The sequence below is a fragment of the Clupea harengus genome, chromosome 8, assembly GCF_900700415.2.
Source record: "Clupea harengus chromosome 8, Ch_v2.0.2, whole genome shotgun sequence".
In the NCBI taxonomy this organism is placed as follows: Eukaryota; Metazoa; Chordata; class Actinopteri; order Clupeiformes; family Clupeidae; genus Clupea; species Clupea harengus.
The window spans coordinates 15,039,153-15,065,263 of NC_045159.1; the positions used below are offsets into that span (position 1 = coordinate 15,039,153).

Here is a 26,111-nt window from a genome sequence, read left to right on the forward strand (position 1 = left end):
ACGCATGGGGAAAAAAAAGAAAGAGACTGGGGAACAGGGTAGGGGGAGAGGGAGGGCTGTGTATATAAGCTGGGGGGGGGGGGGTCAAGGCGGTCCTGTCTATTTTCGAAAGGTCCATGTCGGAGCAGGGCATATTCTTCCAAGTCAGATGGTCACAGTGAGAAAACGCGCCGGGAATCATTTGGGACTTCATAATGTCTTCAGTGCCTGACACGAAGATCCGGATAGCTATTTAAACAAAACTATCTGGTTGTCATGAAATCCTTGCCACCAGGGTAGCGCCAGGATCCATTTCTGAGCAAGAATGCATTGTGCTACCAGTCAGTTGCTTGGTCGCAGACAACAGACATGATCAGGAACAGGCAACAACTGTTATTTTGATGCTGGGTCAGTTTGAATTAACTCAATACGAACTATGTAAAATTTGCAATTGCTTCAAAAAAATTGCTATTTCAGCCACCATAAAAGTATACAGATCACGCACACACAAATTTATTTGTCAAAATAAATATAATTTGGTTTAAAAATTGTCACAGTTAAAAACACTAAAAAGAAAACATGTATCTTTTACCAACAGTAATACAATTCAATTTTACACAGGACAGGAGACACTAACACCATAAACACATGCCTCTATATGCAAACTTATATCTGTCTCCAAGTCTTAAAAGCATCTCATAATGTAATAACTGGGCATAAAGCATTTAATCAAATAAATCCTTTGCTTTGTGCACACTTCCACACATGTTTATGACATTTAGGACATTGTCATGTCTTATTCTCTAACTTAACAATTTGATGTATTAAATGTATGTTTACTCAATAGAATTCAATGACAATTGCATCATGAGACAAGAGCACTTTGCCTTTAAGTGCAAGCTTTCAAACAAAAAAAATCCCTTAGCATGGAACACTAGACTAGTGTGTGTGTGTGTGTGTGTGTGTGTGTGAGATTGCGTGTGCGTGTGCATGTGCGCAAGAGTAGAGTTGTCCGATGGTAGTACAGCTGTTTCATAATGCAACTGTCATTTCCATTTTATTCTCCTTTAAAGCATCAGGCAAAAGGGATCAGTTGTTGAAATTGAAGTTGTATTTTGTATGATATAACATATTGCACATATATATATCTTAGTTCTTATGTGCAGTTATTCCATTATGAGTTGGCCCAGGCCTTTTATACACAATCCCTAACAAACTAAATTTTCACATACCTGTACACTCTTTCTCTCTCTCTCTCGCTCTCTCTTTTTCTCTCCACAACCACACACACACATAAAATTAATAACATTACAGTCATAGTTACATACCTCAGATACGGCCCTGAATAAACCCACATATCACCGACACAGAAACACTCACACACACAAACAGCAAAAGGTCACACAGTGTGATACAAAAAGCTGACCGTTCTTTTCTTAAGCCTGCGCAGGGGGTGTGTCCTTCCATACTGTTGCCGCGAGGCAACAGAAATCAAGGCTGGAACCGGCTGGGGCGTATGCCCAGAGTCCTGCGCCTTACCGCTCTGCCCATGAGCGGACAGCCGCGGGGCAGTGGCAGACGATGGCACTGTGGCGTCGTCATGGCAACGCGTCTCCTCCTTCCTCAGGGTGTCCTCTGTGCTTGTCTGGGGATGGATAGAGGGGGAGGAGGAGGAGGGACATGAGGAGAGGGAAGGAGGGGGAGAGGTGGATGAGGGATGGTGCTGAGGGCAAGCCCTCTTCTTGGAGGCGTCGTCTGTGAGCAGTGTGCCGAGCGTCCAGTAGGTGGGCGACAGGGCAGCGGGATCCAGATCCCATTCACTGAGGTCGTTGGCGGTCAGCTCCAGGGAGCCCAGCTTGGCCAGAGAGGCGGAGCGCTTCATCAGTGAGGGCGGGGTGAGCCCAGCCTGTCGGATGCGCGCCTCCACCTCCTTGGCTCGCTCCCTGGGGTCCCGGATCTTGGCCCTCCTGCCCGGGAGCCACGACTGGCCGATGCTGGACTCCAGGACACTCCGCACCTGCCAGAGGAAGGCCCCCAGCTCCTTGAGCATCTCCCACGCCTCCCGCAGGTCTGCCTGGGTGCGCGGGCCGAAGAGGCCGTCCTTGTCAGTGCTGGATTCCTGCTCGGTGACACCTTCCAGGTGAATGACTGAGACGGAGGCGGGCTTTGAAGAGGAGCACTCAGTGTTTGGAGTGGTGCTGGTGCTGGTGGGTGTTTTTTCTGCATGAATGTGTGCTTCTGATGAAGACGATGTGCTTGAGTCTTGAGGATCTTGTGGAACCCCCGCTTTTTTCCCTCCGTCTTTCTCTTCCTTCACCTCAACCACCCTCCCGTCCTGTTTCTCCGTACCTTCTTGTGTCTGGGCAGGGTGCCCCTGCGGCGTGACTGAGTCAGAGTCCTGGCTGGGGGGCTTGTCCTCCGCTCTGTCCTTAGGGACGAGGTGGACTGGAGACCGTCTAGGGGGACTGTGGGGGGCAGAGGCAAGCACTGGGGCCGAGGGGACGTCCAGCTCCTGCCGGAGTCTCTGCTCCAGCTCCCTGGTAGCCCGGCGGACGGTCCCCTCGGGCCGATCACCAGCACCAGAAGGGGCAGCGGGCTGGAGAGGGTCCTCTCCTGATGCCGTCTCCTCCTCCGCCTTCTTAAGACCCGCCTCTTCATTGTCATTGGAGCAGCATGTGTTTGATTGGCAAGCAGTGCTAAGGGCTGGGGTTACAGTGTGCGTTATGGACTCCAGTTCTGTGATAATGTGGTGCACAGACACACCAACCTCCTATAGCAGAGAATTAATTAGGGAGAGAGGGGAAAGAGAGAAACTTTTTTTTAAAGTTTTTGAGTCTTGTGCTTCATATAAAATAATACAGTGTATGAATAGGAAAATAAAAACGTTTTGTATAAAACAGATGGAAGAATAACAGAAGGAAATTGTGTGGAGTGCATTGTGTGTTCACTTTTCTGTACCAGGACATTTATATGCTGTTTCAACTCAAGGGGGCAGTACAGTACAGTGGAAAAGGATTGTTTGTTCCATAGTTCCAAAGATCTTTGTCTGCACCTACACAGAACCTTAAGGTACAAATAACATTAAAATGTGCAGTGTGGATATTTGCAGTGAGTGGCTCATAAGCAGCTCGATTTCCTGTTAAGAGAGAATCTATCCACACTGTAACAAACACTGACACTGTACAAAACACAAAGGGAATTTTAAGACCAATGTTCATTCATAATTACCTCAGCCTGTTGGTCCCCGTTCCCAGGGTCCTCTTGGACAAGTGGCTCAGCTGCCAGCCCTGGGCCCCTCTCCTGGGGTGAGTGCTGCTGGATCTGCTCCGAAGGGCAGCAGGCTGGACCCTCCAGGGACAAGCCGAGGAACTTCTCTCGGGCACTGAAGAAATCAATATGGTCTGTGCTGAGAGTTGGCTTAGCGTCGAGTGTGATCTGCTCCAACGTGGCACTGAGGTGGTCATCATCGCTCCCCTCGTTTTCCTCCCCATCAATGAAGAATGTGGGGTTACACTTCTGGCTGCTTTTGCTCTCAGGCACCTGTGCAGACAGCCCACCCTTGGGGCCTTCCCCGACACATCTAGAGGCTTGTGTGCTTGATTCAAAGGTCTTTGCGGCCTTGGTCACTGATAAGTGTGCGGGAGGATTGCTGTTTCCATCAGGCACAGTGGAGGACGCCTCAGAAAGTCCAGAAGCAAGTTCTGGGGCGAGGGGCGAGGGGGGAAGGTGATGGAGAGCTGGTGGTGGGTGAGGGCGGCCGACTGGCACCGTCTCTGCCACATTCACCGCAGCTGTGTCGGGCCTCCCCTCAGGCACCACGGTGGCCGCCCGCGGCTGAGGAAGCTTGGAGATAGGCATGCCCCCTTCCTGTGGGTCACAGAAGCCGTTGGAGACGGGAGCCTCCAGCGGGTCCTGGGCTGCCACGGTGCTGGTGGAGGCTGGGGAGAGGCTCTGGAGGAACTCCTGGAGGGAGGGCGAGGGCTGGGTGCAGCTCTGGTTGCGCGGGTTGGAACGGCCCAGCGTGTAGGGCCCAGGGGCTGGCTTCACCAGTGGCTCATGGTTATCAGAGAGGTTGCCATCAGAGTGGGAGCGCCAGAGCTTATTGTGCCTCTGCTTACTGAAGGAGAGAAAGACAGAGAGAGAAGGAGAGGAAGGAAGAGAGAGAGAAGAAATGTCAGGGGCCAAAGATATCAAGACGTATGAAATTGATCTCTATGAATGCTTAACTACCTTAAAGTACAGAGGACATGGATAGAAAGAGAGAGTAAGAGACAAAAGTCAAGGATTTATCGTTTCGTCTTTCTTTTGTTTCGTCTCCCATATCATGGAAATATATGCCTCTCACAAGGACAGCTACTATGTATGCATATGTATGCAAAAGTAAAACTATGTACTTCACGAAACAGATACAGTTGAACATAGCAAACATTCCTGTGAGTTGCTAACCACTGAATGCTACACAGGAGGACTGTGAGTCAAAGCTGCAGCCCAGACAATGACGGGTCATTAAAACCTGTGCATTATAGTCATTTAGATCAAGGGCATTGTTGCTCAATATTTCAAAAGACTTGGACAGACCGGACACAGATCCGTGCCACGTGTGCACCCCCCCCCCCCCCCACCACACACACACACACACACACGCACGCACGCACAAGCACACGCACACACAGGAGGTTGAAGTGAGAATGGAATGCTGTGGAACAGCTACCAAGACACCCACACAGACAGACTAAACCATTACTTTGACATTTCTGATTGCAATCTCCCTAAAACAACACAGGTGAATACCCAGTCGACTAGGTTTCATTCACTCATGAGACAGGACAGTAGTTTGAAATCTGTGTGTTTAAAATCTCTAACTGAACAAGAGAAGTAGGATGTCTAATAAAGGACAAGTTTACATAATATAATTATATTCGGTAAAACACTGAAGGTGGTGGTGTTGACAGTGAAGATAATTATTACGGCCTCCTGAGAGAAACAGAAGGACAGGCCAAATGGCAACTCTAAGCCTTCATTACGTTTTGTGTTGTGACAATGGATAGCCTGATTTCCTGCTAAATTAGTGGCTGTCAAAGGAGTCTCTCTCTCTCTCTCTCTCTCTCTCTCTCTCTCTCTCTCTCTCTCTCTCTCTCTCTCTCTCTCTCTCTCTCTCTCTCTCTCTCTCTCTCTCTCTCTCTCTCTCTCTCTCTCTCTCTCTCTCTCTCTCTCTCTCTCTCTCTCTCTCTCTCTCTCTCTCTCTCTCTCTCTCTCTCTCTCTCTCTCTCTCTCTCTCTCTCTCTCTCTCTCTCTCTCTCTCTCTCTCAAATATGGATAGGGATATGTTACAGCTTTTTTCATATTCCCCATAAAAAAACAATAAAGGCAATAAAGGTTCTAAATGACCAACACCACCACCATCATCATCATCATCATCATCATCATGACCACCATGGAGATCATGATTCTAATGTTGATGGCCATCTTCCCTGCCTTGACAGAGGTGTGTGTCACAGATGTGTGTGGAGCTGTTCCATACCTGGCCAGCAGGATGCCCTGATACTCCTCCAGCTGCCTCATGAAGGAGGGGTTGGGCTTGGTGATGGTGCGCCGCTCCTTCACATAGTGGAAGGCACGCTCCAGGTCCCAGCCGTACTCCTTCATGGCGTAGGCGATGACTGTCGCTGCCGACCGGCTCACGCCCATCTTACAGTGCACCAGGCACTTGGCACCGGCTTTCCTGAGAGAGGGGCGGGAGGGGAGGGTGAGATGCCAACTCGAGGCAAACAGACGGTGTGTTAACTGCCACTAGGCAACGGAAACAGAACTCTACTGACATACTGATGCGATCAGAGATGGAGAGATATACAGAAAAAGAGAGGTGGAGAGGGAGAGAAAAAAAGTGGGTGGGAGACGAAAAGATACACATACTTTGCCCTTGCTATGAATTTGTAGGTGTCATTCCAGTAGGCCAACAGGTCCGTGGCCTCCTCGTCGTACACACGGATGTTGTGGTACTCAAACAGGCCCGGGAAGAAGTTGTCGATCTCTCTGGTCACATTGAGGATGTACTGCACACTAGAGTGGAGAAGAATAGACACAACATGAACGCTGCATTGAATAGTGCAATGGTCCTGCAAGGCTAGTGTTGTTTTTATTGGCCGGGCGGTTTTAATGCATCCAAACTTGCATGTATACAGAAACACACACACACACACACACACACTATAAACACTGTAGACAGCCACATTTATAGATACTGTTTTATCCCTAGTGGGCCTGGTCTGTCTGATGCTGCTTCAAACTCTTAAGATCTCTATCTGTATTACCTATGAATAGAGGTCGAGGACGTTGATATACACATGATCAGAGATATGAACTGTTCTTACCCGCTGTTCTGCAGTTCCTCTAGATTGGAGGCGTTCCACTCAGAACCCTGGGGACCGAGAGATCAATCAGTTCTCCTTCACATATGCTTCACATGTCGCATTCATTTTTCTACCCCGTCCAGATGTTATTGTTTAAAAAGGCATCTGTGCCTCAGTTTGTCTCTCTCATGCTGCTGTGGACCCAAAGCACTGTGTGTGTTTCAAATCATTCCCCTGCTCTGGAAATGCTGTTAGCTGATAAAGTCAAGGCAAAAAAGCTTGGATTAGCCAAACGAGCATTTAACTGGAGAAGACAGCGCGTTGTGAGATGTACGTATAATCTATGACTGTCCAGGAGAGGGGGATGAAAAACAGTGCTGAGAGGTGAAAGAAAGAAGACGATGCTGAGAACAACAAAAACGTGACAATGAAAACATCATGTGTGAAAGATGGGATGAGTGGGGCTGTGAGGGGAGGCCCCAGGTACTGACCAGGAACACGTGGTCAAAGATCTCAGTGGGGCTGTCCATCTGACCCAGGATGACGATCATCTCGTTGTCGATGTACTCCTTAAACTCCCGCAGGTTACAAGTCATGTGCATCTCCAGCTCCGTGCGGATCTGAGGGGCCAGGGAAGGAAGGGATTAGCGCAAGTGTGTGTGTGTGTGTGTGTGTCTGCATGCGATCAGTGTATCTAAGGATGTGTATGGCATAATAGTGCAGTCATGAACAGAGTGAGCAGGGCTGCTCGGTCACACACACACACACACACACACACACACACACACACACACACACCTCTTTAGATGTGACGTTCTCCAGGTCTTTCTGCATCATGATCTCCCGTAAGCGAGTCTTAATGAGCCGCTCTGTCCTCTCACGTTCCGTCGGTCTACACATAGAGAAAAATTGAGGAACACAACAACATCAGTACAGAGTAAAAGCTGACATCACGCTGAAATAAACGACCAAGCGTACAAGGCTGCACTTCGCCATTTGCTGTGAATTAACTACCGGGCTGACATTTTCACATCTTGTTTGTCATTTTGTGACGAGGGGGAACAGTAGAGAGAGAGGCCCTAATTTACTCAAGGTTTCCATGTTGAAACTTGATATCACCCACGACCACACAAAACATACACACTGTAGACTGTACTTGTGTGCTTTGTTGCGCACCCTGTTAGGAAATAAGCCTCGTCCTTTTCTGTGTGCGGTTACACATTTACATGCATTTTTAAATATGCAAACCTAAATCTAGGTCTACATTCAAAATCACAAAACTTGTCTGAACTGAATGACAAATAAAGCCAGCACCAATACGACCCTCATAAACTACACCCATCGTGTCAGTGGTGTCATGCCAACTCTTTGGTGGAAAGTACAATTTTAATTGAATCAAACTGAATCAAGGCTGAATGTATCCATATCACTCCATTTACATATCAGTCATTACATTTGTACTACATAATGTATGTATACTGCATCATATACCACGTCCTGGCATGTCAATGCACACTGCATTGTCTGAGAGACACACACACACACACACACACACACACACACACACACACACACACACACACACACACACACACACACACACACACACACACACACACACACACACACACACACACACACACACACACACACACACACACACACACGATATATTCCTCAACTCGTTGTGTGCAAGATCGAGGGCCCAAAACATAGTTGTCTGTTGATTAGCATCAACAGTTACCAAATACACTTGTATCAGAATGGGAAGTCAGGTCACAAGTCATGACTTGTACTGCAAGTCTCACAACGTTCTCTCAAACACCCAAGGCATCTTGACTTCATGTTTATGGAGAGCATTTAGCAGAAGTATGGATGTCAGCTGCTCCAATCCAGCATCTTATTCACTGTAGTAGTCATCGTTAGTTTATTTATCTACTTATTTATATTAAGATTTACTTATCTTCACTGCAACTGTTAACCAAAACAAAAGGTTAAAAAGTTTTCATGGATTCATAGTTTCCTACCCATTACCACTAAACTACCTCACAGTTTAATTAATTAACAAGTTAAACATACTTCATGTATTGCATATTTATTTACTTATTTATTTATTGGAACCATACAGGTTGAAAAAACAAGGAACCCACGAATCTATAACTGTTTAGACTCAGCACTCACACGTCAGAGAAGAGCAGAGGGGAGTCCGGCCGGGTGGACTGCACGTCCTGCATGGCGTTCCACTCGTTGACGCGTGTCTGGTCCGACGCGACGCGGCTCTGGTAGTAGCTGACCCACGTCAGGAAGAGGCTGCCCGGAAAGTAGTTATGACCCCGGGCAGCCTCACAGGCCTTGTGGAGGGACTGCAGAGCTGACCTGAGGAGGGGAGAGAGGAGAAACCAGAGAGATGAAGAATCTAGAGAGAGAGGTACATGAAAATGAAAGGAAAGAATGTGGTAGAAAAAACTATGAGAATGTAAAAAAAAAAAAAAAAAAGACGGGAATAAGGAGATAGAAGTTAAGTGAATTATGAGATGGGGGAAGTTGAGGGGTCTCACCACATGGCCTGGACAGACACGGGCTTGAACACGTGGATTTTGTTGTCTGTAGACACACTGAAGCCCCTGCGAAAGTAAAAAAAAAAAAAAAGCAAAGCAAAAATGGGTACACCAGTAGTTACTCAGACAGACAGAACCACAGTTGAGTCTCTGCCAGTTGATTAGGTATCCAGACTGTTATACAACACAGTGTCACCAGAATCACCTCATCAACACTACAGAACTTTTATAGAATATTTAAGGCACGTATATAAAGGTTGGCAAACAGTGACAAAATGAGATGACTAGCTTACCCATCTCCATCCAAATGGATCAGTGTGTCGCTCCAAAGTGGGAGAACCATGCCAATCGAACAGGAACTGGAAAAACACACACAGAGACACACAGACACACACACACACACACACGCATTTTAAAATACAGTCCAACTGAATACAACTGGCTACCTCCCAAGACAACATTCAGTCTTTCCCATCAGTCATTTAGTAGACACTGGACTTAACATGAGAGTGACCGCAAACACATGAGACAAAGAAACAAACACACACCCATCAGCAGGGCTGAAGTCCATGCCCAGAACTACGCTCTCCTCTGTGTCCTGTCTGCCGTTGGTGGACACCACCACCATGTAACGTGTACACTGGGGGTGGAAACTCTCCAGCCGCACCGCCTGATTGGCACAGGAGACACAGAGAATGAGAAGAGATGGGAGGGGGGGGATCTTCAGCAGGAGACTCACTGATATTTGGACATTTGGATATCTGCACACATGGCACTGACCTGGCACTGATGGAATGTCACATGAACTCTGTCAAATCCATAGCTACACATTTTAAGCGGTACAGTTTGGTACATGTTTTCACTTTCATAACCACAGTCTGGGTGTGATGAAAAAATGACTGCTTTTTCTGTCTACATCTTGCCTGGTGCGGATGTGAAAAGAGGAACAGCGTACCAGTTTAATGTTGTCCTCAGGGCGCAGCAGGGTAAACATATTCTGGAGGTGTTGCTGGAGGTCACCTGTAATGAGCAAACAACACATTTTCCTCAACTCCTAACTTCAGTACTTCACTCTGATATGCATCAGGAGCTCCACACAGACATTAACTGAGTGTGTGTGTAAATGTGTGTGTGTGTGTGTGTGTGTGTGTGTGTGTGTGTGTGTGTGTGTGTGTGTGGGGGGTTTAAATGTCAACAACGTCTCACCCGGGCAACAAAATGGTGCCTACCACCACTCCACCTTGTGATTAGCAGTCATAGTCAGAGGCATTTCCAAATACCAAGCACCATGAACCTGGGCCGTCTTTCTCTTTACATCCAACAATGAAGGCAGGTTCTTTCTATGACCACCGCTCGCCACTGTGCACTCGTACCTGCATGTTTGTTCCGCTGGGCAGGCAAACGGGAGGACGAAGGGGAGCCATTGCCTCTTGGGAGAAAGAGGGCAGCACCTTTCACTGTCAGGAAGCTCTCGCTGATACTGTGGCGAAGGAACACATAACAGAACAGACAGAACACATGACATGCGAGCTCCGTAACGGGCGATGTGATGCTGGGAAGTATTAAACAGTGGATTGCCGTATTAGAATAATAGAGAGGAGAATTTCGTTCGTTGTGAGAAAGGCTAGCATACTTGACATGGCAAAAGTTCTGAAGAGCTCGGAGCACAAACTTTGTTGACATTCACACTGTGTTCTCCATTTGAACCCGTAGACAAAGCGTACGCACCCGGCACTGACACTGACAGAGTCTCACCCAGCGTGCCAAGAACAGGGCTGCAAGTTGTGACAAATCAAGTCAAAGTGCCTGATGGATGAAAAAGGGCAATAAATGGAGCATGTGGGCCTATAAAATCTGGGGGGAAGAAAGGCCGGGGGGGGGGGGGGGGGGGGAGTCTCTCTCTCTCGATAGCATTGCCTCAGAGGCAGAGCACTTGGGGCAGGACAAAAACAGAACGTGCTGTTCCTCGGTCTCCCCCAGTTTCCCGCTCACTCTTAACAGCTGGCCATGTGTGTGAGTGTGTGTGTGAGAGTGTGTGTGTGTGTGTGTGTGTGTGTGTGTGTGTGTGTGTGTGTGTGTGTATGGGTGTGTGTGTGGATGGGTGCGGGTGTGTGTGTGTACTCACAAGTGGCTGCTCATGCGTGTCTAAAGTGTGTGAGAATGTGGGAATGTGAGCATGTGTGTACATTTGTGTGGATTTCAGAAGTCCAAACTTGACAGAGCCACAATGTTTGAATAATAATCATAACTGGGGTTTCCTCGACTTGTCCTGACATCAATACATAGCCCAGTGTTAACAAAATGTCATCCCACGGTCCTGGGTAGAAAAATGTGTTGCTGCTAAATAAACCATTTCAATAATTTCACATTTATATGAGCCATTGCATTTGTAAGTGAATTAACAAACATAGTCTGACCATAGACTATATGTATCTGTCAATGCTCAATATTTAGAATATTCCAACATGTCCATACACTCTTTATACTGCTAATCTCATTCTTCAGATGAAATACACTAGGGCAGCTTTTCCAGCATAAAACATTCAGCTGGGACCTTAAAACCATGATCAGCTTTAAACTCACTCCATTACTAAACTATGCTGCAGAGGTCAGACATGTAGCTTAACAGAAGAATCCCATGCAAATCTTTATTTTATGTCACATCCAAAGCCCTTTAAAGTAGCTATCCATGTGTAAAATATCAATGACTATAAACTTTTTTAGATTTTTCTTGAAAGGGTGAACATTTGCAGATCCACAGCAATATATTAAGGTGATGATGTGTATGCAATAACATGGCCATGTTTTTTTATAACTGCCACGATGTGTGATGGGGGAATCCAAAGCATAGATATTACAGATTCCGCATTCCCTTGTGTCAGATTCCCACAGCTTCTTCATCCACTCTGGTTCTCTTTCTCTCAGAAACTCTGTGCTATGGAACATTCCATGTAGATTCCAGGACATTCCTTCTTCTACAGACTTATCTCCATGCATCCTCTGTCCTGCATCCTGAAAGTGACCTACTTGGCATGTGTTACTTTCAATCCCCAAAAGAGCCACTTGCCCACATGCAATCTCGGACGACTAATTTCCTCAGAGTTTAGCTGAGGTCCTCTATAAACGGTCATGTCACATGTGCACTCAGACACATGGACTTTGCTTATGAAACAGATGTTCCTGCTCAATATCCTGACCTACTGATATATTTTATACGGTCCAAACTTTTTTTTATTTATTTTTTTATTAAAGCTGTCTTCAGTTCATTCCGTATGTACTTGTCTACATGTGCAGTATACATACAAATTGAAAGTCCGTTCAAATTCATCACATAGTGTATTGCCTTCATGTGATGGTAACCTCTAATTCTTATCAAGCAGTGGTCCCATGAATGCAGTGACACAGCATAGAGATCCTGTGAGGGGAAGAATTACCACTGACGCACCTTTCCCCTCTCTTCTGCTACTGACCCTCTACCACAGACACATGACCCCCCTGTTTGCCTCGGCCCATATTTGTCACTCTAAAGTGGAGAATGGGATAAATATAGGTCCATGCTGTAGTGGGACCTGGCTATCCCAGCTAGGACTGACAAGGGAATGCAACCTGGGAGGTGGAGTGTGTCAAAATCAGCCACCTCGGAGGGTGAAAACTTTGGATTTATGACACGCTCTCCCTTCGCTACAGTGACAAACAAAGCTTGCTTTAAATTCCTGCGACGGCCGCCATGAAGACCAAAACTGACCTACTATGCCATGGGAAAGGCCTCATCTGTCACACAAAAGATGTTCCCCCCACTCTGGATTATTTTGGGATTAATCTGCTCCACTGCTGGCTAACACCATATGTTACAGAAACACCAGAGCCCTGCATCCTTCCCCCCCCCCCCCCCACACACACACACACTATCATTTTCTATAGTTAAACACCATTTTTAGAAGCACACACAGAAAAACAGACACACACACACACACACTATCATGCTCTCATTTTCTATAGTTAAACACCATTTTCAGAAGCACACACACACACACAGACACACACACACTCTCTACATTCTGCCCTCTTCACATGGGTTTTATTTGCACCACGTGAGTAAACTAGCCCAGCTCATTTACACTTGCCTAGTACTTCCTTGATGAAAGGGACAATGCAAACAGTCTGGGAAACCAGTGTTTGTATTTCTGTGTGTGTGTGTCACCATAGAGATTGGGAGTAAACCCCCAAAGTGCTCAGGATTTAAACTCTGGACTCTGGATACATGCGCAGACCAGTCCCATACTATAGTGCAGATCATGTTTTGTATGTTCACGATCTGCCCTTCGGTTCAACAGGACTTGTGTCTTCCAGAGTGGGGTGGAAAGCAGCTCACTTTCAGAATTTCAAATAACAAAGATTCCAAGCAATATTTCAGAGACAATGCAATGCTGAAAAGCTATACATGACCACTTCAGTTCCATTCACGCATAACATGTCAAACAGACAGACTTTTTGAAGGGGTAAAATGTTAAGTACATCAAGTACACAGATGTGCCTGTTGCATAACGGTGGTCAGACAAAGTGTCAGACAAAAGTGGAAGTGGGGGGGGGGGGGGGGGAGTGCCAGGCTGTATGTCTAGACCCTGAAACTGAAACAAAATGAAACTATATTTGCAAATGCAAAAAATTACATTATGTAAGAGCACAGCATCGTTTCAACAGAGAGAGAGTCCTAAATGCATATCTAAAAACTACCATCAGTTCAAATCAGTTTTGCATAATCTGATTGATTTAGGAGTTACACCCTTGCTCAAGGTGGTTTACAACATTGAGAAGAAATTGTCATCACCATTCCTAAGTAAAACACGGACATCTCACCTGAACATTTCTGCAAGGAAGCAATTATAGTTGCAAACTAAAGTTCTACAATGAAAGTGCAAAAGATTTAAAGCTGTCAATTAATCTTACAACATGTCGACGTTAACAAAGGTAGCGACAGTCCATACCACAAACACAATTCAAGAAAGAAATGATGTGGCATTGTTTACAGAATAGAAAACTTACAATTGATAAAGCTGGGTCTGAGAAACAACGGCATTCTTCTTAAAGTACGGCATGCGTTTGCCTCCGTAGCAGGCACACAAACATCCAACGGAAGAGCATGCTTCTGCGGCTATACCGCCTTGAGTCATCGATGCGTCGGATAGAAGCCAACAAATCGCTGAGTCTCCGAGTTCATTTCAAGTAGGGCCGTCACAATACCCTGAGATAAACATGACCTACAACAGGTCCAACACACGCAATTACTTTACGCATACTGGCCAGTGTCATCTGTTTATACTAACTCCTTCTAACAAACTGCACATCATGTTCAATGACAAACTACATAATTCTGGCCAACAGCTTCTATAATGTTTGTTAGCGATAGCTTTCAGTTTCAGGAACATGCGGTACAGTTGGTGGGTCTCGGCAGCTACTGTAGGAGGAGTCTAAACCCATGTGTTCTGGTCGGGCTCCGCCCGTACGCACTCTCTAACGGACACATTCGACCAGTGGAAGCCTATGGTCCATACAACAGGGATTTCCGAACAAAACCATTACAACGTGAGTATTATCGATTATGTTTTTCATATATAGAGTGAGGTGACCCGGCTCTACATGAGCAGGTAGCCTCCAGGCTTAAGCAGAACTCATTAGGCTCGCCTCCAAAATAGTGAAATGGTTAATAAAGAGGAATTAAATGCTTGTATTCCTCATCACACAATAAACTGCTGATGACTTCGGGAAAATTTTAACATAAGTGTGACCACACTCACAGCAATCTATCACCACTTCAGACAGGTCTTCTATGTCCAAGTCAACTGAATCATTAGTCAAAACATTTTTGACCATCCACAAACATGCCCTTGAGAATTCTGTTTCACTGGAGTATGGCCATTCTTTAATGTTATAAATAGCGGACAGAGGACAGTGTGTGTGTGTGTGTGTGTGTGTGTGTGCGCGTGTGTCAGTACCGATGTGGTTAATACACATTGTCTTTGGCTGGGATACAAAAAAAGTTATATCTGAGAGCTGGACAATGGGAGAGGCAGAGGACACAGAGAGTCTCAATTCAAACCTTCCTGCCCACCATTGTCTCCTCCAGGACAGCAGTGGAAGAGCCAGGGGTCTGGAATTTCACTTTGCTTGCAAAATCCCTGGCTCAGGAGAGGACAGACGTCATGCGGACAACACTGGGTCTTTTCCCAGCGGAGACCACTTCCCCTTTCCCCCTTGGTTCACCTTCCCCTGTAGCCGATGGACGCACTGAAATTCAAACCAGGGCCTTTGAAACACTAGGCCTTTGTAAACAGCTAATAGTCCTCCCCTCAAAACAAAGAGGAATGACAATGTCACGCGCTCTGTGTCAGCCAAGGTCACTAGAGGGACTACAAAGAAACACTACAGATGAACACAGAGGTCTCATACCCTCAATTTGGCATGCTCAGCTGCAGTGTGACACTCACCCCTTGATCACTGGGGTCATTCTGGCATTACCCACTGAGGATAAAATCACTTTGCTTTATTTACTTCCACTCTACAGACATGAAACTAGACACACACTTACTGAAGGTCAGGGGAGTGACCTCTCAACATACTGACGGGTGATCAATATCAGTCACAGTGTAAGCAGGTGAACGATATACAGTGGGGCCAATACATTAGTTTGCTTACCAATAGAGTTGGGGAGAGGGGTTACTTTCAAGATATGAAATTCCCTTTTTAACAGAAAGTAATGTACATGACATTGACACTTTCAGTGTTTTTTTCTGTGCCATTTTCTGGCAAAAGGGAAGAGGGGCCACTAAATGAAACAGAAAAAGACGTTTCGTGTTTTGATGTTACAGAACAGAATTCTCCTTTCAAAGTCATAATAAGGACACTGAGCATAAACCATAATGTCCAGTTCACTATTATCTCTGTCATGTCCGGCTCACAGACATGACAAATAATAGACGTTCACAGAGTTTAAAATCCAAAACACTAAGGGTTTATTTACAATTAGCCAGGACACTAACAGTCCAAGCTACAATGAGGTGTGACAGTCAGTTAATCAGTGGTGTCGGCCTGGATGCATGCATGCTAGGTCAGTAAGTGGAGTGGTGTATCGTACTAAGTACGCAAAGAATGAGCATGGCGAGAGCAGAGCATAGGGAGCAAAGTTTCCCTTGTCTCTCTCTATCCAAATCTCTCTCTGAAGCTCTGTCAGAATCTCCTTTGGAACCAATGGGATTTGCTCTTATAGTACCGGTCCCAGGTGTTCCCAATCACTGATGAGCTGAACACACCTGCTGGGCATCTGCAAGACAAACACACAGACAGACAAACAGCCAGCCCAGCAACCAAAAGAGGCGGGGTCGTCACATCCCTCATACACATATTTCAAGGTTTAAGAGCAATCTTAACATCTATGCTGTCTGAAGTGTCACTTACTGTTATGGTATGACTGAAGACTAGTTTTTCATGGAGCATACACAGTGTATTATATGCACACAGATATGCAAATCTTTTCCTAGTTCAACAGCACGCATCAACAATTAACTTCAGGGCTGTTTGAAGCTTCATTTTGGCAGCACTACGATCTATACAAGTTCAACCAGCTATTGGTTTCAGACCCTGCAGCGGAGACGAGCACTATGGTGTTAGAAGATGGCCAATGTGTTGATCAGAGGTTAGCAAACACTAGCCAAACATGAAGTTCCTCTGTGACACACCAAGCTTGATCACACACACTATACCATTGGATCAACCTACATTTTCATTACATGGTGATACGAACACTAGCTGCAAAAAAAGTGCGCGCAGTGAGTGACGTGAGTCTGTGGGGCATCACTAGAAAATGACAAGCTCTTCAGGAACTTCCAGGAACCCCCAAATACCCAACGGCCCTCCCCCTGAAACTGATCCCCACACCTGTCTGTTGCAGACTCACCCTGGCTGCACTCGTGTCTTTTTCCATCTATGCAGGGAAAACAAATTACAGCTTTCAAGCCATTCAACTATTATATGTGCTTTAAGCGGGTGTGTTGAAGACACATTAAATCCTGCCGTCTGTATTTAAAGGTAGTGAACAGTATTTACTGATATGCACATGCAATCAGACCAAAGTGAAGTAAGATGATGAGGAAAAGATGTTCAGTGTTGCGCTGTGAGAGGAAGGGAGGAATAGAAGGCACACCCACAGAAGCATGCAAGTTCTTCCAATCTCAACAAGCTGACCGGTTCTGAGCAAGTATGTCATTTGCATTCATGTACACATGACTCTAATATCTCCACACGTCGCTGTTTAAAGCTGCTGTGAGCAATGCGTGAGCCAGACTTAGCCACCTTAGCCATGAGCCTTGGCCACCATCCTTCGATGTGTGGTGAGCATGTCAAAATAATTGGAAGATAAGGATGCCCCCCACACTTAATTAATGAATCCCGACATACAGTGGTGAAATTTTACAATGTATTTTTCTGATGGCTATCACAATGCTTCCATCTCCAACTTTAATTCGATTTCATCTGAATGCGGAAATCTACGAGAAACTGAAACAGTCGGCATGTGCTGTTAAAATACATGGAGGAACAGCATGTGTGGGCTTGCACCAAGCTGACAACAAGTTAATGAAATGACGCTGACAGCATTTTCAAGCTTCTGAAACCAGCCTAACTACATCAGCCCCTTACAAAATTGAAAAGCGTCTGATGGAGTGTAAATGTCACATTATGTGCAGCGTTCAAATTATTTCACCCGTAACATAGTCTCAAAACAGACACAGACTTCAGAAACAAGCATGAAGTCAAGCGTGAGGGAAATCTAACCAGTGGTTCTGTCAATGTTGGACAAAAGGCTCTACCTGTCTTAGCCTTTACACACACAAAAAACACAACAAATATGGCTGGAATGATTATTTCTCCTTAAGTCAGTAAATGCTTTCACCTACGGATGAACAACTGCAGACAACTGTGCTGTGTATCTGAGCACCCTGACAAACTCAGCTCTCAGTACTCTGTGAGGAGAGACCAACATGACCTCAACTGCACAAACATCAACCGCCCTCTAGTGGAAAAGTTAATCTTGTTCTCCGTCACACACAAACTACCAAGGCGGAAATCTTTTCTGAAACAGCTGCCTCTGTGAGGCATGATAAAAGTTATTTAGTTACTTGTCCAATTGTACAATGCAACTAAAAAGGAATGATGACAGCTGTAAAATTTCAGTTTAAATGTTTTACGGGATAGATGAGACATGTAAAATCTGCTGTTGTTGCATTTATACTAGAATATGGCAGATAAAGTGGAAAACCTGTGGTAGACAATGAAACACAGCAGTGTTAGTTTTAAATATCAACAAAGGGCAAGAAGGGAAACACACACACACACACACACAACACAACAGCAGGAAGTACTAAAATTGCTGTTTATAGGAGCATGTGAGAGGCCAAGACAGGTTTAACCTGCTTTTAATTGCGACCACAAGCTTGCAGGATTTGACCGCAATGCACGGGGGGAGGTCACCTGTGATGTCACAGGACAATGTGCGTACCACCGTAGCTCCACAGCTAAATGATGACCTTTCAAACTGGCACCAGGAGAATGAGGTTTTGTCGAGTTTTTCACAGGGATGAGATTTGAAGGGGGTGTATGTGTGAGGTCTGAGGGAGGTGCTCTTACCTTCTGGGCTGAGAACGGCGGTCTTCCTCCCCGCTACCTGACTCCTAAAGGAGACAAAACAATAAATCAATTAAAAAAAAAGATGTTATCAGACCTGAGAAACACACTTGCACAGATGCTTGCTACACACACACATGTTTGTTCAAATGAACTGGGATCGTCTGTTACAAACATAATGCTTCAAGACTTAATGAGCTGCAGACATGACTGACAGGAGTTTCTGAGCAAGAGGAGGCTGGAGCCAGAAGAGGTTTGCATACAATTACATTTACATAAAGCCACGGGACATGTATGACTTTGCACAATTGCAGGCACACGCATGCACATTTGTTTTGCTCCAAAAGAGCCTGGCCTACCAACACACACACACACACACACACACACACACACACACACACACACACACACACAGACAGACAGACAGACAGACAGACACAGACAAATACAAACACACAGTGACCAACTAATGACAAAATTCCATCATGGTGACAGACCGTCACCATCCTGACAGCCCAGCACCACAGCTGACGCACTTCAGTGCTCATTGAGAAATAATTACAGAGGACAAAATTAGTTCCTACGCGTGTCAAACGCAGCCATGCTAACCGAGGCAGCCCTGGTAACATTTCAGACCGACATTCACATGTCACTACCGGCGACAGGTTCAACAATCTGAGATAAGAAACGCTCCGGTCTGCTTAATGAAAGAACTGTGTTTCTCCCTGCCACTCTTGCTGGTGTTGACCCCTGACCCATTTATGTTTGTGTAAGTCTGTGTGTTTTCAGTCAACACTGTCTGGATCGGAATAAAAGGCAGACACTGCAGTCAGGAAATTACAGGCACACTGCACCTCTTAGTCCACACTACTGCATACCATCACACACACACACACACACACACACATACATACATACATACATACACTTTTTACAACACCTTATTTGCACTCTCACACACACACGTTTGAATTAATAGAAAAGCAACTCCCTAACAATTTCAAAAGCCGTTCATGTGAGAGTAACCAAACCATACTGTTTGGTGCGTGCATGAGCTCCGAAACAAAAACAAGTACACAAACAACACACAGAGTTGCATTTAGTCAGCTGAATGGGCATCTTCAGCTGCGGAACCAACCTAATCTCTCTACAAAAATAGAGTTAAACAGAAAATGATACAAGGAGGGGAGCGCCTGAGCGAGGGACCGCAGGGATTTGCTGTTGTTGCCTGGATTCAATTTACACACACTCTGGGAAAATGACCTCAGTCCGTTTTCTAGGTGCGGTCAAGAGGAGAAATCTTCCCACAATAAACACAACAAGGCTTGCACATGTAGTTATGAATTTCAGACCGCACGGTTTTACAGTGAAAGGTTCTATGTGTGCAACAGTTTATTGCAATCAGAGTTCTGTTTGTTTGCCTTAGGTTTGTTCAGAAAATTGGATGCACTTGGGTTCACAAAACCTGCCCAGTATGATATAATCATGAATTTTGTCCACCCAACCAAGATTGATCCTTTGGCATCTGAGGCACTGGCTACATGCAGAATGCAGTAAGGGGTGGTGATGGTTACAAAGAGCTATTAGGGATCTCCAGAGAATAGGCACACTGACTGGAGCTCTAGCTGCCAGGATAGGCATGCTCTTACAGTAATGAAGGAATCAATACTCCATCTCTTGCTTTACTCCGCGACTGATTCTGACATGGCATGAGAGGAGCCACAGCTTTCACAGTAGGGGCTTTTTGCAGGCACTCCTGCTTCAGGGTCTTGTTGACAGAACGATAATACAGGAGTATGATTTTTGTTCCGTTTACTTGAATTCTGTGCTGTGATTTTCCGACAAAAGCGTTTCAACCACCAGTCAGTGCAGTGTTACAGGCTTACCACATCATAGAGGAAGAAGAAGCTTGAAAATTGAGAGGTGGGACTAACCCTTTTGTGTAAGGGGACTTTGTGTGGGGAATCCTGTGACAATATACCATACCGCCTACAGGTCTACCTGTGAGTGAAACATCACATGTTGAATTGAATAGGTATCCCGAGTAAAACTTTAAAATGGCAAAAATCTCAAGATCCAAACTGTGGCTTCAACCATTACAACTGTGTTAAACAATTAACAAAGAGTATATTTCTTGCTCAATGTGACAATAGAGTGAGTTGGCCCTTGTCCAAAGGGTGAATCTGTCAAACCAGCCCTGTAGTGGATCAAGCTGTTTGACACCCAAAAAGTCCAGGTCTCAACTCACACTCACAAATCGGTTGATCTGGAACTACTGCGTATGGTGTGCGACTTTACTTTGTACGTCAACATGAGCCATTCAAGAGGATTTCTCCATACAAATAACCTGTCACCTCTTTCCTCACCCTTCAATGGAAGACATGTATGTGCAAATAGGCCTTAATCCTGTCCACAAATGACTTATTCCAGTACAGATTCATCACACAACCATATACTGTACTACCCATATTAAAAAAATCGTTTCACAATCTTTGGGAGAAGAGTGCAATGGAGTCCTCTTCAAATTGTCAATGTATTGATGCCTACAGATACACATTGCACTCCCTCTGTACACCTGAAGTCGTCATCATCCAAACATCCAGTATAGCTGTCAGCCATCGCTAAATTCTTGCATGCCACTTTTGAGCATGTTCACTCAGGTTTACAGGCATAGCAGGTGCTAAACTTGAGAACATCTATGGGTAAGATAGGTATGTCTATGGACCGAATGGATATGTAATCACTAGGGCTGTCAGCGTTAACGCGTTAATCTATGCGATTAATGCGGCCGCGATTAACACGATAAAATATTTTAACGCAATTAACGCAACTTTAAAAAAAAAAAATAATAATAATAATATATATATATATATTTTTTTTTAAAATGCCTTTATTTGGATAGGACATGAAGTTATGACAGGAAGCGAGGCGGAGAAGAGGTGGGGAGAGGATTGGGAATTACATCAGGCCAGGCCTACCATTTTATGGGAGCGATGAGGGACAGGTGGGGCTTGAATAGCCCCCCTTGTTCAAAGTGGGGAATGACAGAAAAAGTTTGAGAACCACTGCGGTAGTTGAAGATGGAGAGAGCTGAGGGATTGTTGGGCGGAAAGTCTCTGTTTAAGAGCCAAAATGACAGAACAATCGACAAAACTAAAGTTGTATGTAGCATTTGTCAAGCTGAATTTAGCTATCACAGAAGCAGCTCGTCTTGAAGTTATCACCTTAATGCAAAGCACCTGACAGAAAGCAGTCCCAGGTTAGATGATCGCCAACCCACACTCCATGACTTCTCTAGGAAAATAACTAGACCAGTCCGTGAAAAGGTTGCCATTTGGGTTGCCGGTGACTGTCGGCCCATCAACATAGTTGAGGACAGTGGGCTGATTGAGGTGATTCGAATTGCTTCAGGGGAAATTCTTACGATTTACCGTCGAGGGGCACCATTGTGTTTAAAAAAAAATACAATTAAACAACAGTGTCTAAAATACACGCTGTATGAAGTGATTACTCGTTAATTTATAAGATTTAGTCTTAAGAAGAAAAAAAACTTTTAATCGCGATTAATTAATTTCAAAATGTGCGATTAATTAGTTAATTTTTTTTAATCTATTGACAGCCCTAGTAATCACACTTCTACATCTAGCATATAGCTTAGAAGGGTCAAGACCTCCTGTCGGGTGAATATATACGATATATACGCTGAAACATATTTGGGACAGACAGACACAAACAGGGACAGACCGGCCCCATGTTGAGGCTTACAGTTTCCTTCTGAGTTCTGATGACTGAAACAACATATCAACAAAACTACAGAGTGACACGTAACACTGTAATCACATCATCAAAGGATGTGAGAATAGTGATTGCGAACAGCACGTTACCGGTTATGAGTCATGACTAATCACGGGCAGGAAGTGAAAAGGGATGAGACCAACGCCGAAACTGTGACACAGATTGCCTCCGTGGGAGATTTTCATAATGCAAACACACAGGAATTGTTTGGGTCCGCATGCAAACTCATCTCCAGGGTTGGGTTTCTGTGGGAGGATCAGACAGTGCTCTTGGGAGCCCTTGTGTTTATCTCTGACAGGACAATAAATCTGTACAGTATATTCTTGTGATTTCAGTGTGCTAGATTTTCTGACACACCGCTTGCGGTCAGCATGATGAAACTGCAAATCATGCATCAACACATCATGGAACATTATAAACGTCGATTCAGTTTCACTTACTACCAGTAAACACAATATAAATACACATTCAGAGACTAAATACTCTTTCAAATGATGTACTGTAGCATGCAGGGCTAACTGCAGTGCTTCTGTGTGCTGATGTGGATGACAAGGCCGTAAATAGTCGCCCCCCATAATGATTTGGGCATGGGACTTGGTGGTGGTGTCATTCTGAATTAATGTGATTATGCCTTCACTTTTGTGTCCTATATTGGCATCAGTTGCTGTTATTGTTTCGCCTGTGTGTATTTGATGTTTGAAGCCATATTTAGCCCCACTTATGTTGGTGTATCGGTCTACGGTCATCGTGTGTGCTTTGTCTGTACGAGCTCTCCGTGGTGTGTCAATGCATTTTGGGTCTGGTACAGTATATCACCTTCTGAGAGGAGCACTGTTGTGTAAGCAGACAATGTGTTTTAGCTCATTAAGTACTCCTTTTACTTCCTTATAGAATTAGCATAACGTTCTAACTGTATCGACTTCAGCCGTCTATGTTTGTTCAGTGTCAGGTTTCTAAGAGTGATATGTTACACAACATAAAGCTTATCTGCAAAGAGGAGACTATGCTGATGATGAACGTGCTCAAAGTGCCACTCCACCCCTACTGCAATTCCAATGGCGTGTGGCAGAAGGCAAGTAATGCTGGTCAGGTCATGGAAGACCTCAAGGACCACAACATCAAGCAAGGCGGAGAGCTAACAATAATGAAAACATTAAAAATAAAAAAAAATAAAAAAAACAGTAACAACAAGAGAGAAAAACACTACAGACATTTCATGAGACAGCTCACATGGGGCTAGTTAGTGTCATCACATGACAGCAGGGTCCAGAGATGGACACCCACTCCATGATAGCCTTGCTGTTTTTCATCACAGGTCAGCCAAGCTGTGTTTGTGTGTGTGTTTGCATTTACTGTACCAACAAAGGAGAAAATGTTCCTCAGTGATCATACCAAGCATGGCAACCTTAACAGCCTTACTTTGATGTCTGGCCCCAAAAACAGCTACTGTTTTTGCATAACACTGTAGCCTTCTTAAAGAGGCACCTCGAGTCAGTACGATGTGTCAGGGTTTTGGGCTGCTTCCGAACGGGATACACAGACTGATATTGAACACCAGAATAGAACACCAATGTGAAGGATTACACCTCAGAGCTCCTTGATATTCCGTTTGAAGTAGCTTAGCTGATTTAGGCAGCACCAGCCAGTAGTAGGCTACTCTTGGGAATGTGGGTCTACCTGCTCTCATGGCAGTTAGTCTTCGCACCTCACACTTTGAGTGCTAGATACTGCTGGTTATAAAGATTATAATAAATAGCTATTCAATCCAGGCAAAGGAACAGGCTACAGTGCAGAGTTGTATGCATACACATACATGTCAAAAAATGGGCACGCATAAAACACAGCAACTGTGAATAGGCAAGTCCACTGCGAGCTTGAAGCCTTTACAGTGAAACATGAACAAAATGATCAGTGTGGAAAGGGATTCGGTCACATCCAGTATGCCTGATCAAAATGGAAACAAGGTCTATGTGAACCATCATGACTCTCGCATAGCCTCTCGACTGACCCCCGAAACAAATGCACTTCTTCACTCAAGAGCTTGTTGTCTTCGCTTTGCTATATATGTTTTGATGAAGTCGTATTTTCGCTTTCTGATATCCAACTCAACATGCAAGTTGTGTAGGGTACAGAATCGCCTTGTCGTTGGCAGGCAACGCGTAAAACAAAGTGCCGCTTCCTGGTTTGCTGACGGGTTCAGCCGCTTGCGTGAAGCCCTTTATGTGAATCATTTAGACAGACTCCTCATTGTGATTGACAAGGTTGAATGTATTTTGGGGACCTACAAACAGTTATACATATACACTTTAGACTCAGAATGGTGCATTTCTTGCTCATTTTCGAACTGATTATGCCTACTAAAATGTCTAATTAGTTCCCCATACACGAGGGTCCTTTTCCGGTAGGAAAGCAAGCAGCAACCTAATTTACATCTCCATAGAAAAGACATCTTCTTTTCAAGTAAATAGAGATCTGCGAGCTATGCATGAACATTATAATCACTAGGTTCCGTGAAATGTGATGGACCCACTCAGACGAGTTGTGATAAATGCTGTAAAAATGTATCAAATGTGAAAGAAGCGCGTTTCTCTTGGCATTGTTTGGAAGACGACTACATCGGATACATTGTAATTACAATTCTATATCTAACGCATGCGCAAGTGCAATGGCTGGGGACAAATGGACAGTCGGAAAAACAGCGGAAATCAACCCAAAAACTACCGTCTGTGGAAGAAAGGCTCCCGGTTGAAACGAGCATAACTCACCGACACGCAGGGACTGGATGTTGCGCTCGGAGTGGGGGAACGTTGGACAGTAACCAACGCCATTCAGGCTCCGGGGAAGGGGCACCTGCGAGAAAGCGGCAGCGGCGAGACGTACATATCGCTAATTGTGTAAAGTGAAATCAACTGCACCCTGGTTAGTTCGCCTGTGCTCCACTATCGTTCGTTTCCCTTGTTGGTGCGTAATGCGCATGCGCACGATCCACCAGCTGTCAAGCCCCACGCTATCATTAACCTTGTGTGTGCTGGAGTCTATTTCGCTGTTCACTCAAAATGTATATCATATGTGTAAATTCTTTCAGTGTCATATAGCTAAACGGTTCAGCTGGTGTGAATGTGACATAAATATTATACAGCAGAATTTATTCAAACTTAGGCACCATGATTAAAAATATTCTAAATGCTTAGATTCAATAGATTTGGCCATGCCCCAGTTACGTGATGAGGGCTTGAAACAACTGGTCATAACGTTAAAATGGAAACTGCGAATCCAGCTGCTCTTCCTTTGCCTATATTGTGTATGGTAAATATATATTGCCATTGTGCATTACACACTACCATTTCGAATATTTGCGAACTGCTGCGGGACAAAATTGCTGGGGAACCGATTTCTGATGGTATAGTGTTCAGTTTAACAGGGGAATACCATCAGCCGCAATAATGATTTCTTGGCATTATTTTTTCAGTGTTGTTTTCTGTAGACTGCCATTCATCCAATTTGTACGAAGTTATATCGTATACATTTGGCACAGCTATCCTCCAGCTATCCACCAAAATAAATCAAATGTGTCTCATTGAAGGACGGGTTTTCATAGGGAAAGATTTAAACACTGACCCAATTAAATGAATGTCTCCTAGATACAGTGCATTCATGCACAGCTGTTATGTTGACAGGAAATTGGTCGCAGACGTGCTGTAACCTCCGCCCCAACGTCTCATCCTGTGCATACCACAGAATGTCATCTCACTCA

General features: G+C 44.9%; 1 protein-coding gene across 2 annotated transcripts; it reads right to left on the reverse strand.

The window, feature by feature from the left end:
* Positions 1-128: 128 nt before the first annotated feature.
* Positions 129-25,323, reverse strand: ssh2b (slingshot protein phosphatase 2b). 2 transcript variants are annotated; one of them, XM_012823011.3, is made up of 15 exons: positions 25,123-25,323; positions 18,566-18,609; positions 10,261-10,367; positions 9,843-9,907; positions 9,436-9,557; positions 9,181-9,246; positions 8,888-8,953; positions 8,511-8,705; positions 7,128-7,221; positions 6,821-6,949; positions 6,351-6,397; positions 5,893-6,039; positions 5,501-5,701; positions 3,208-4,096; positions 129-2,749 (listed from the first exon to the last, which is right to left on the reverse strand). In XM_012823011.3, exons 1-15 carry the CDS (start codon positions 25,183-25,185, stop codon positions 1,379-1,381), a joined length of 3,606 nt encoding a protein of 1,201 aa, XP_012678465.1. In that variant the 5' UTR covers positions 25,186-25,323; the 3' UTR covers positions 129-1,378. The 2 variants fall into 2 exon arrangements, with proteins under 2 accessions (XP_012678465.1, XP_012678464.1); XM_012823010.3 differs by lacking the exons at positions 18,566-18,609; positions 25,123-25,323 and adding an exon at positions 13,931-14,345.
* Positions 25,324-26,111: the final 788 nt, after the last annotated feature.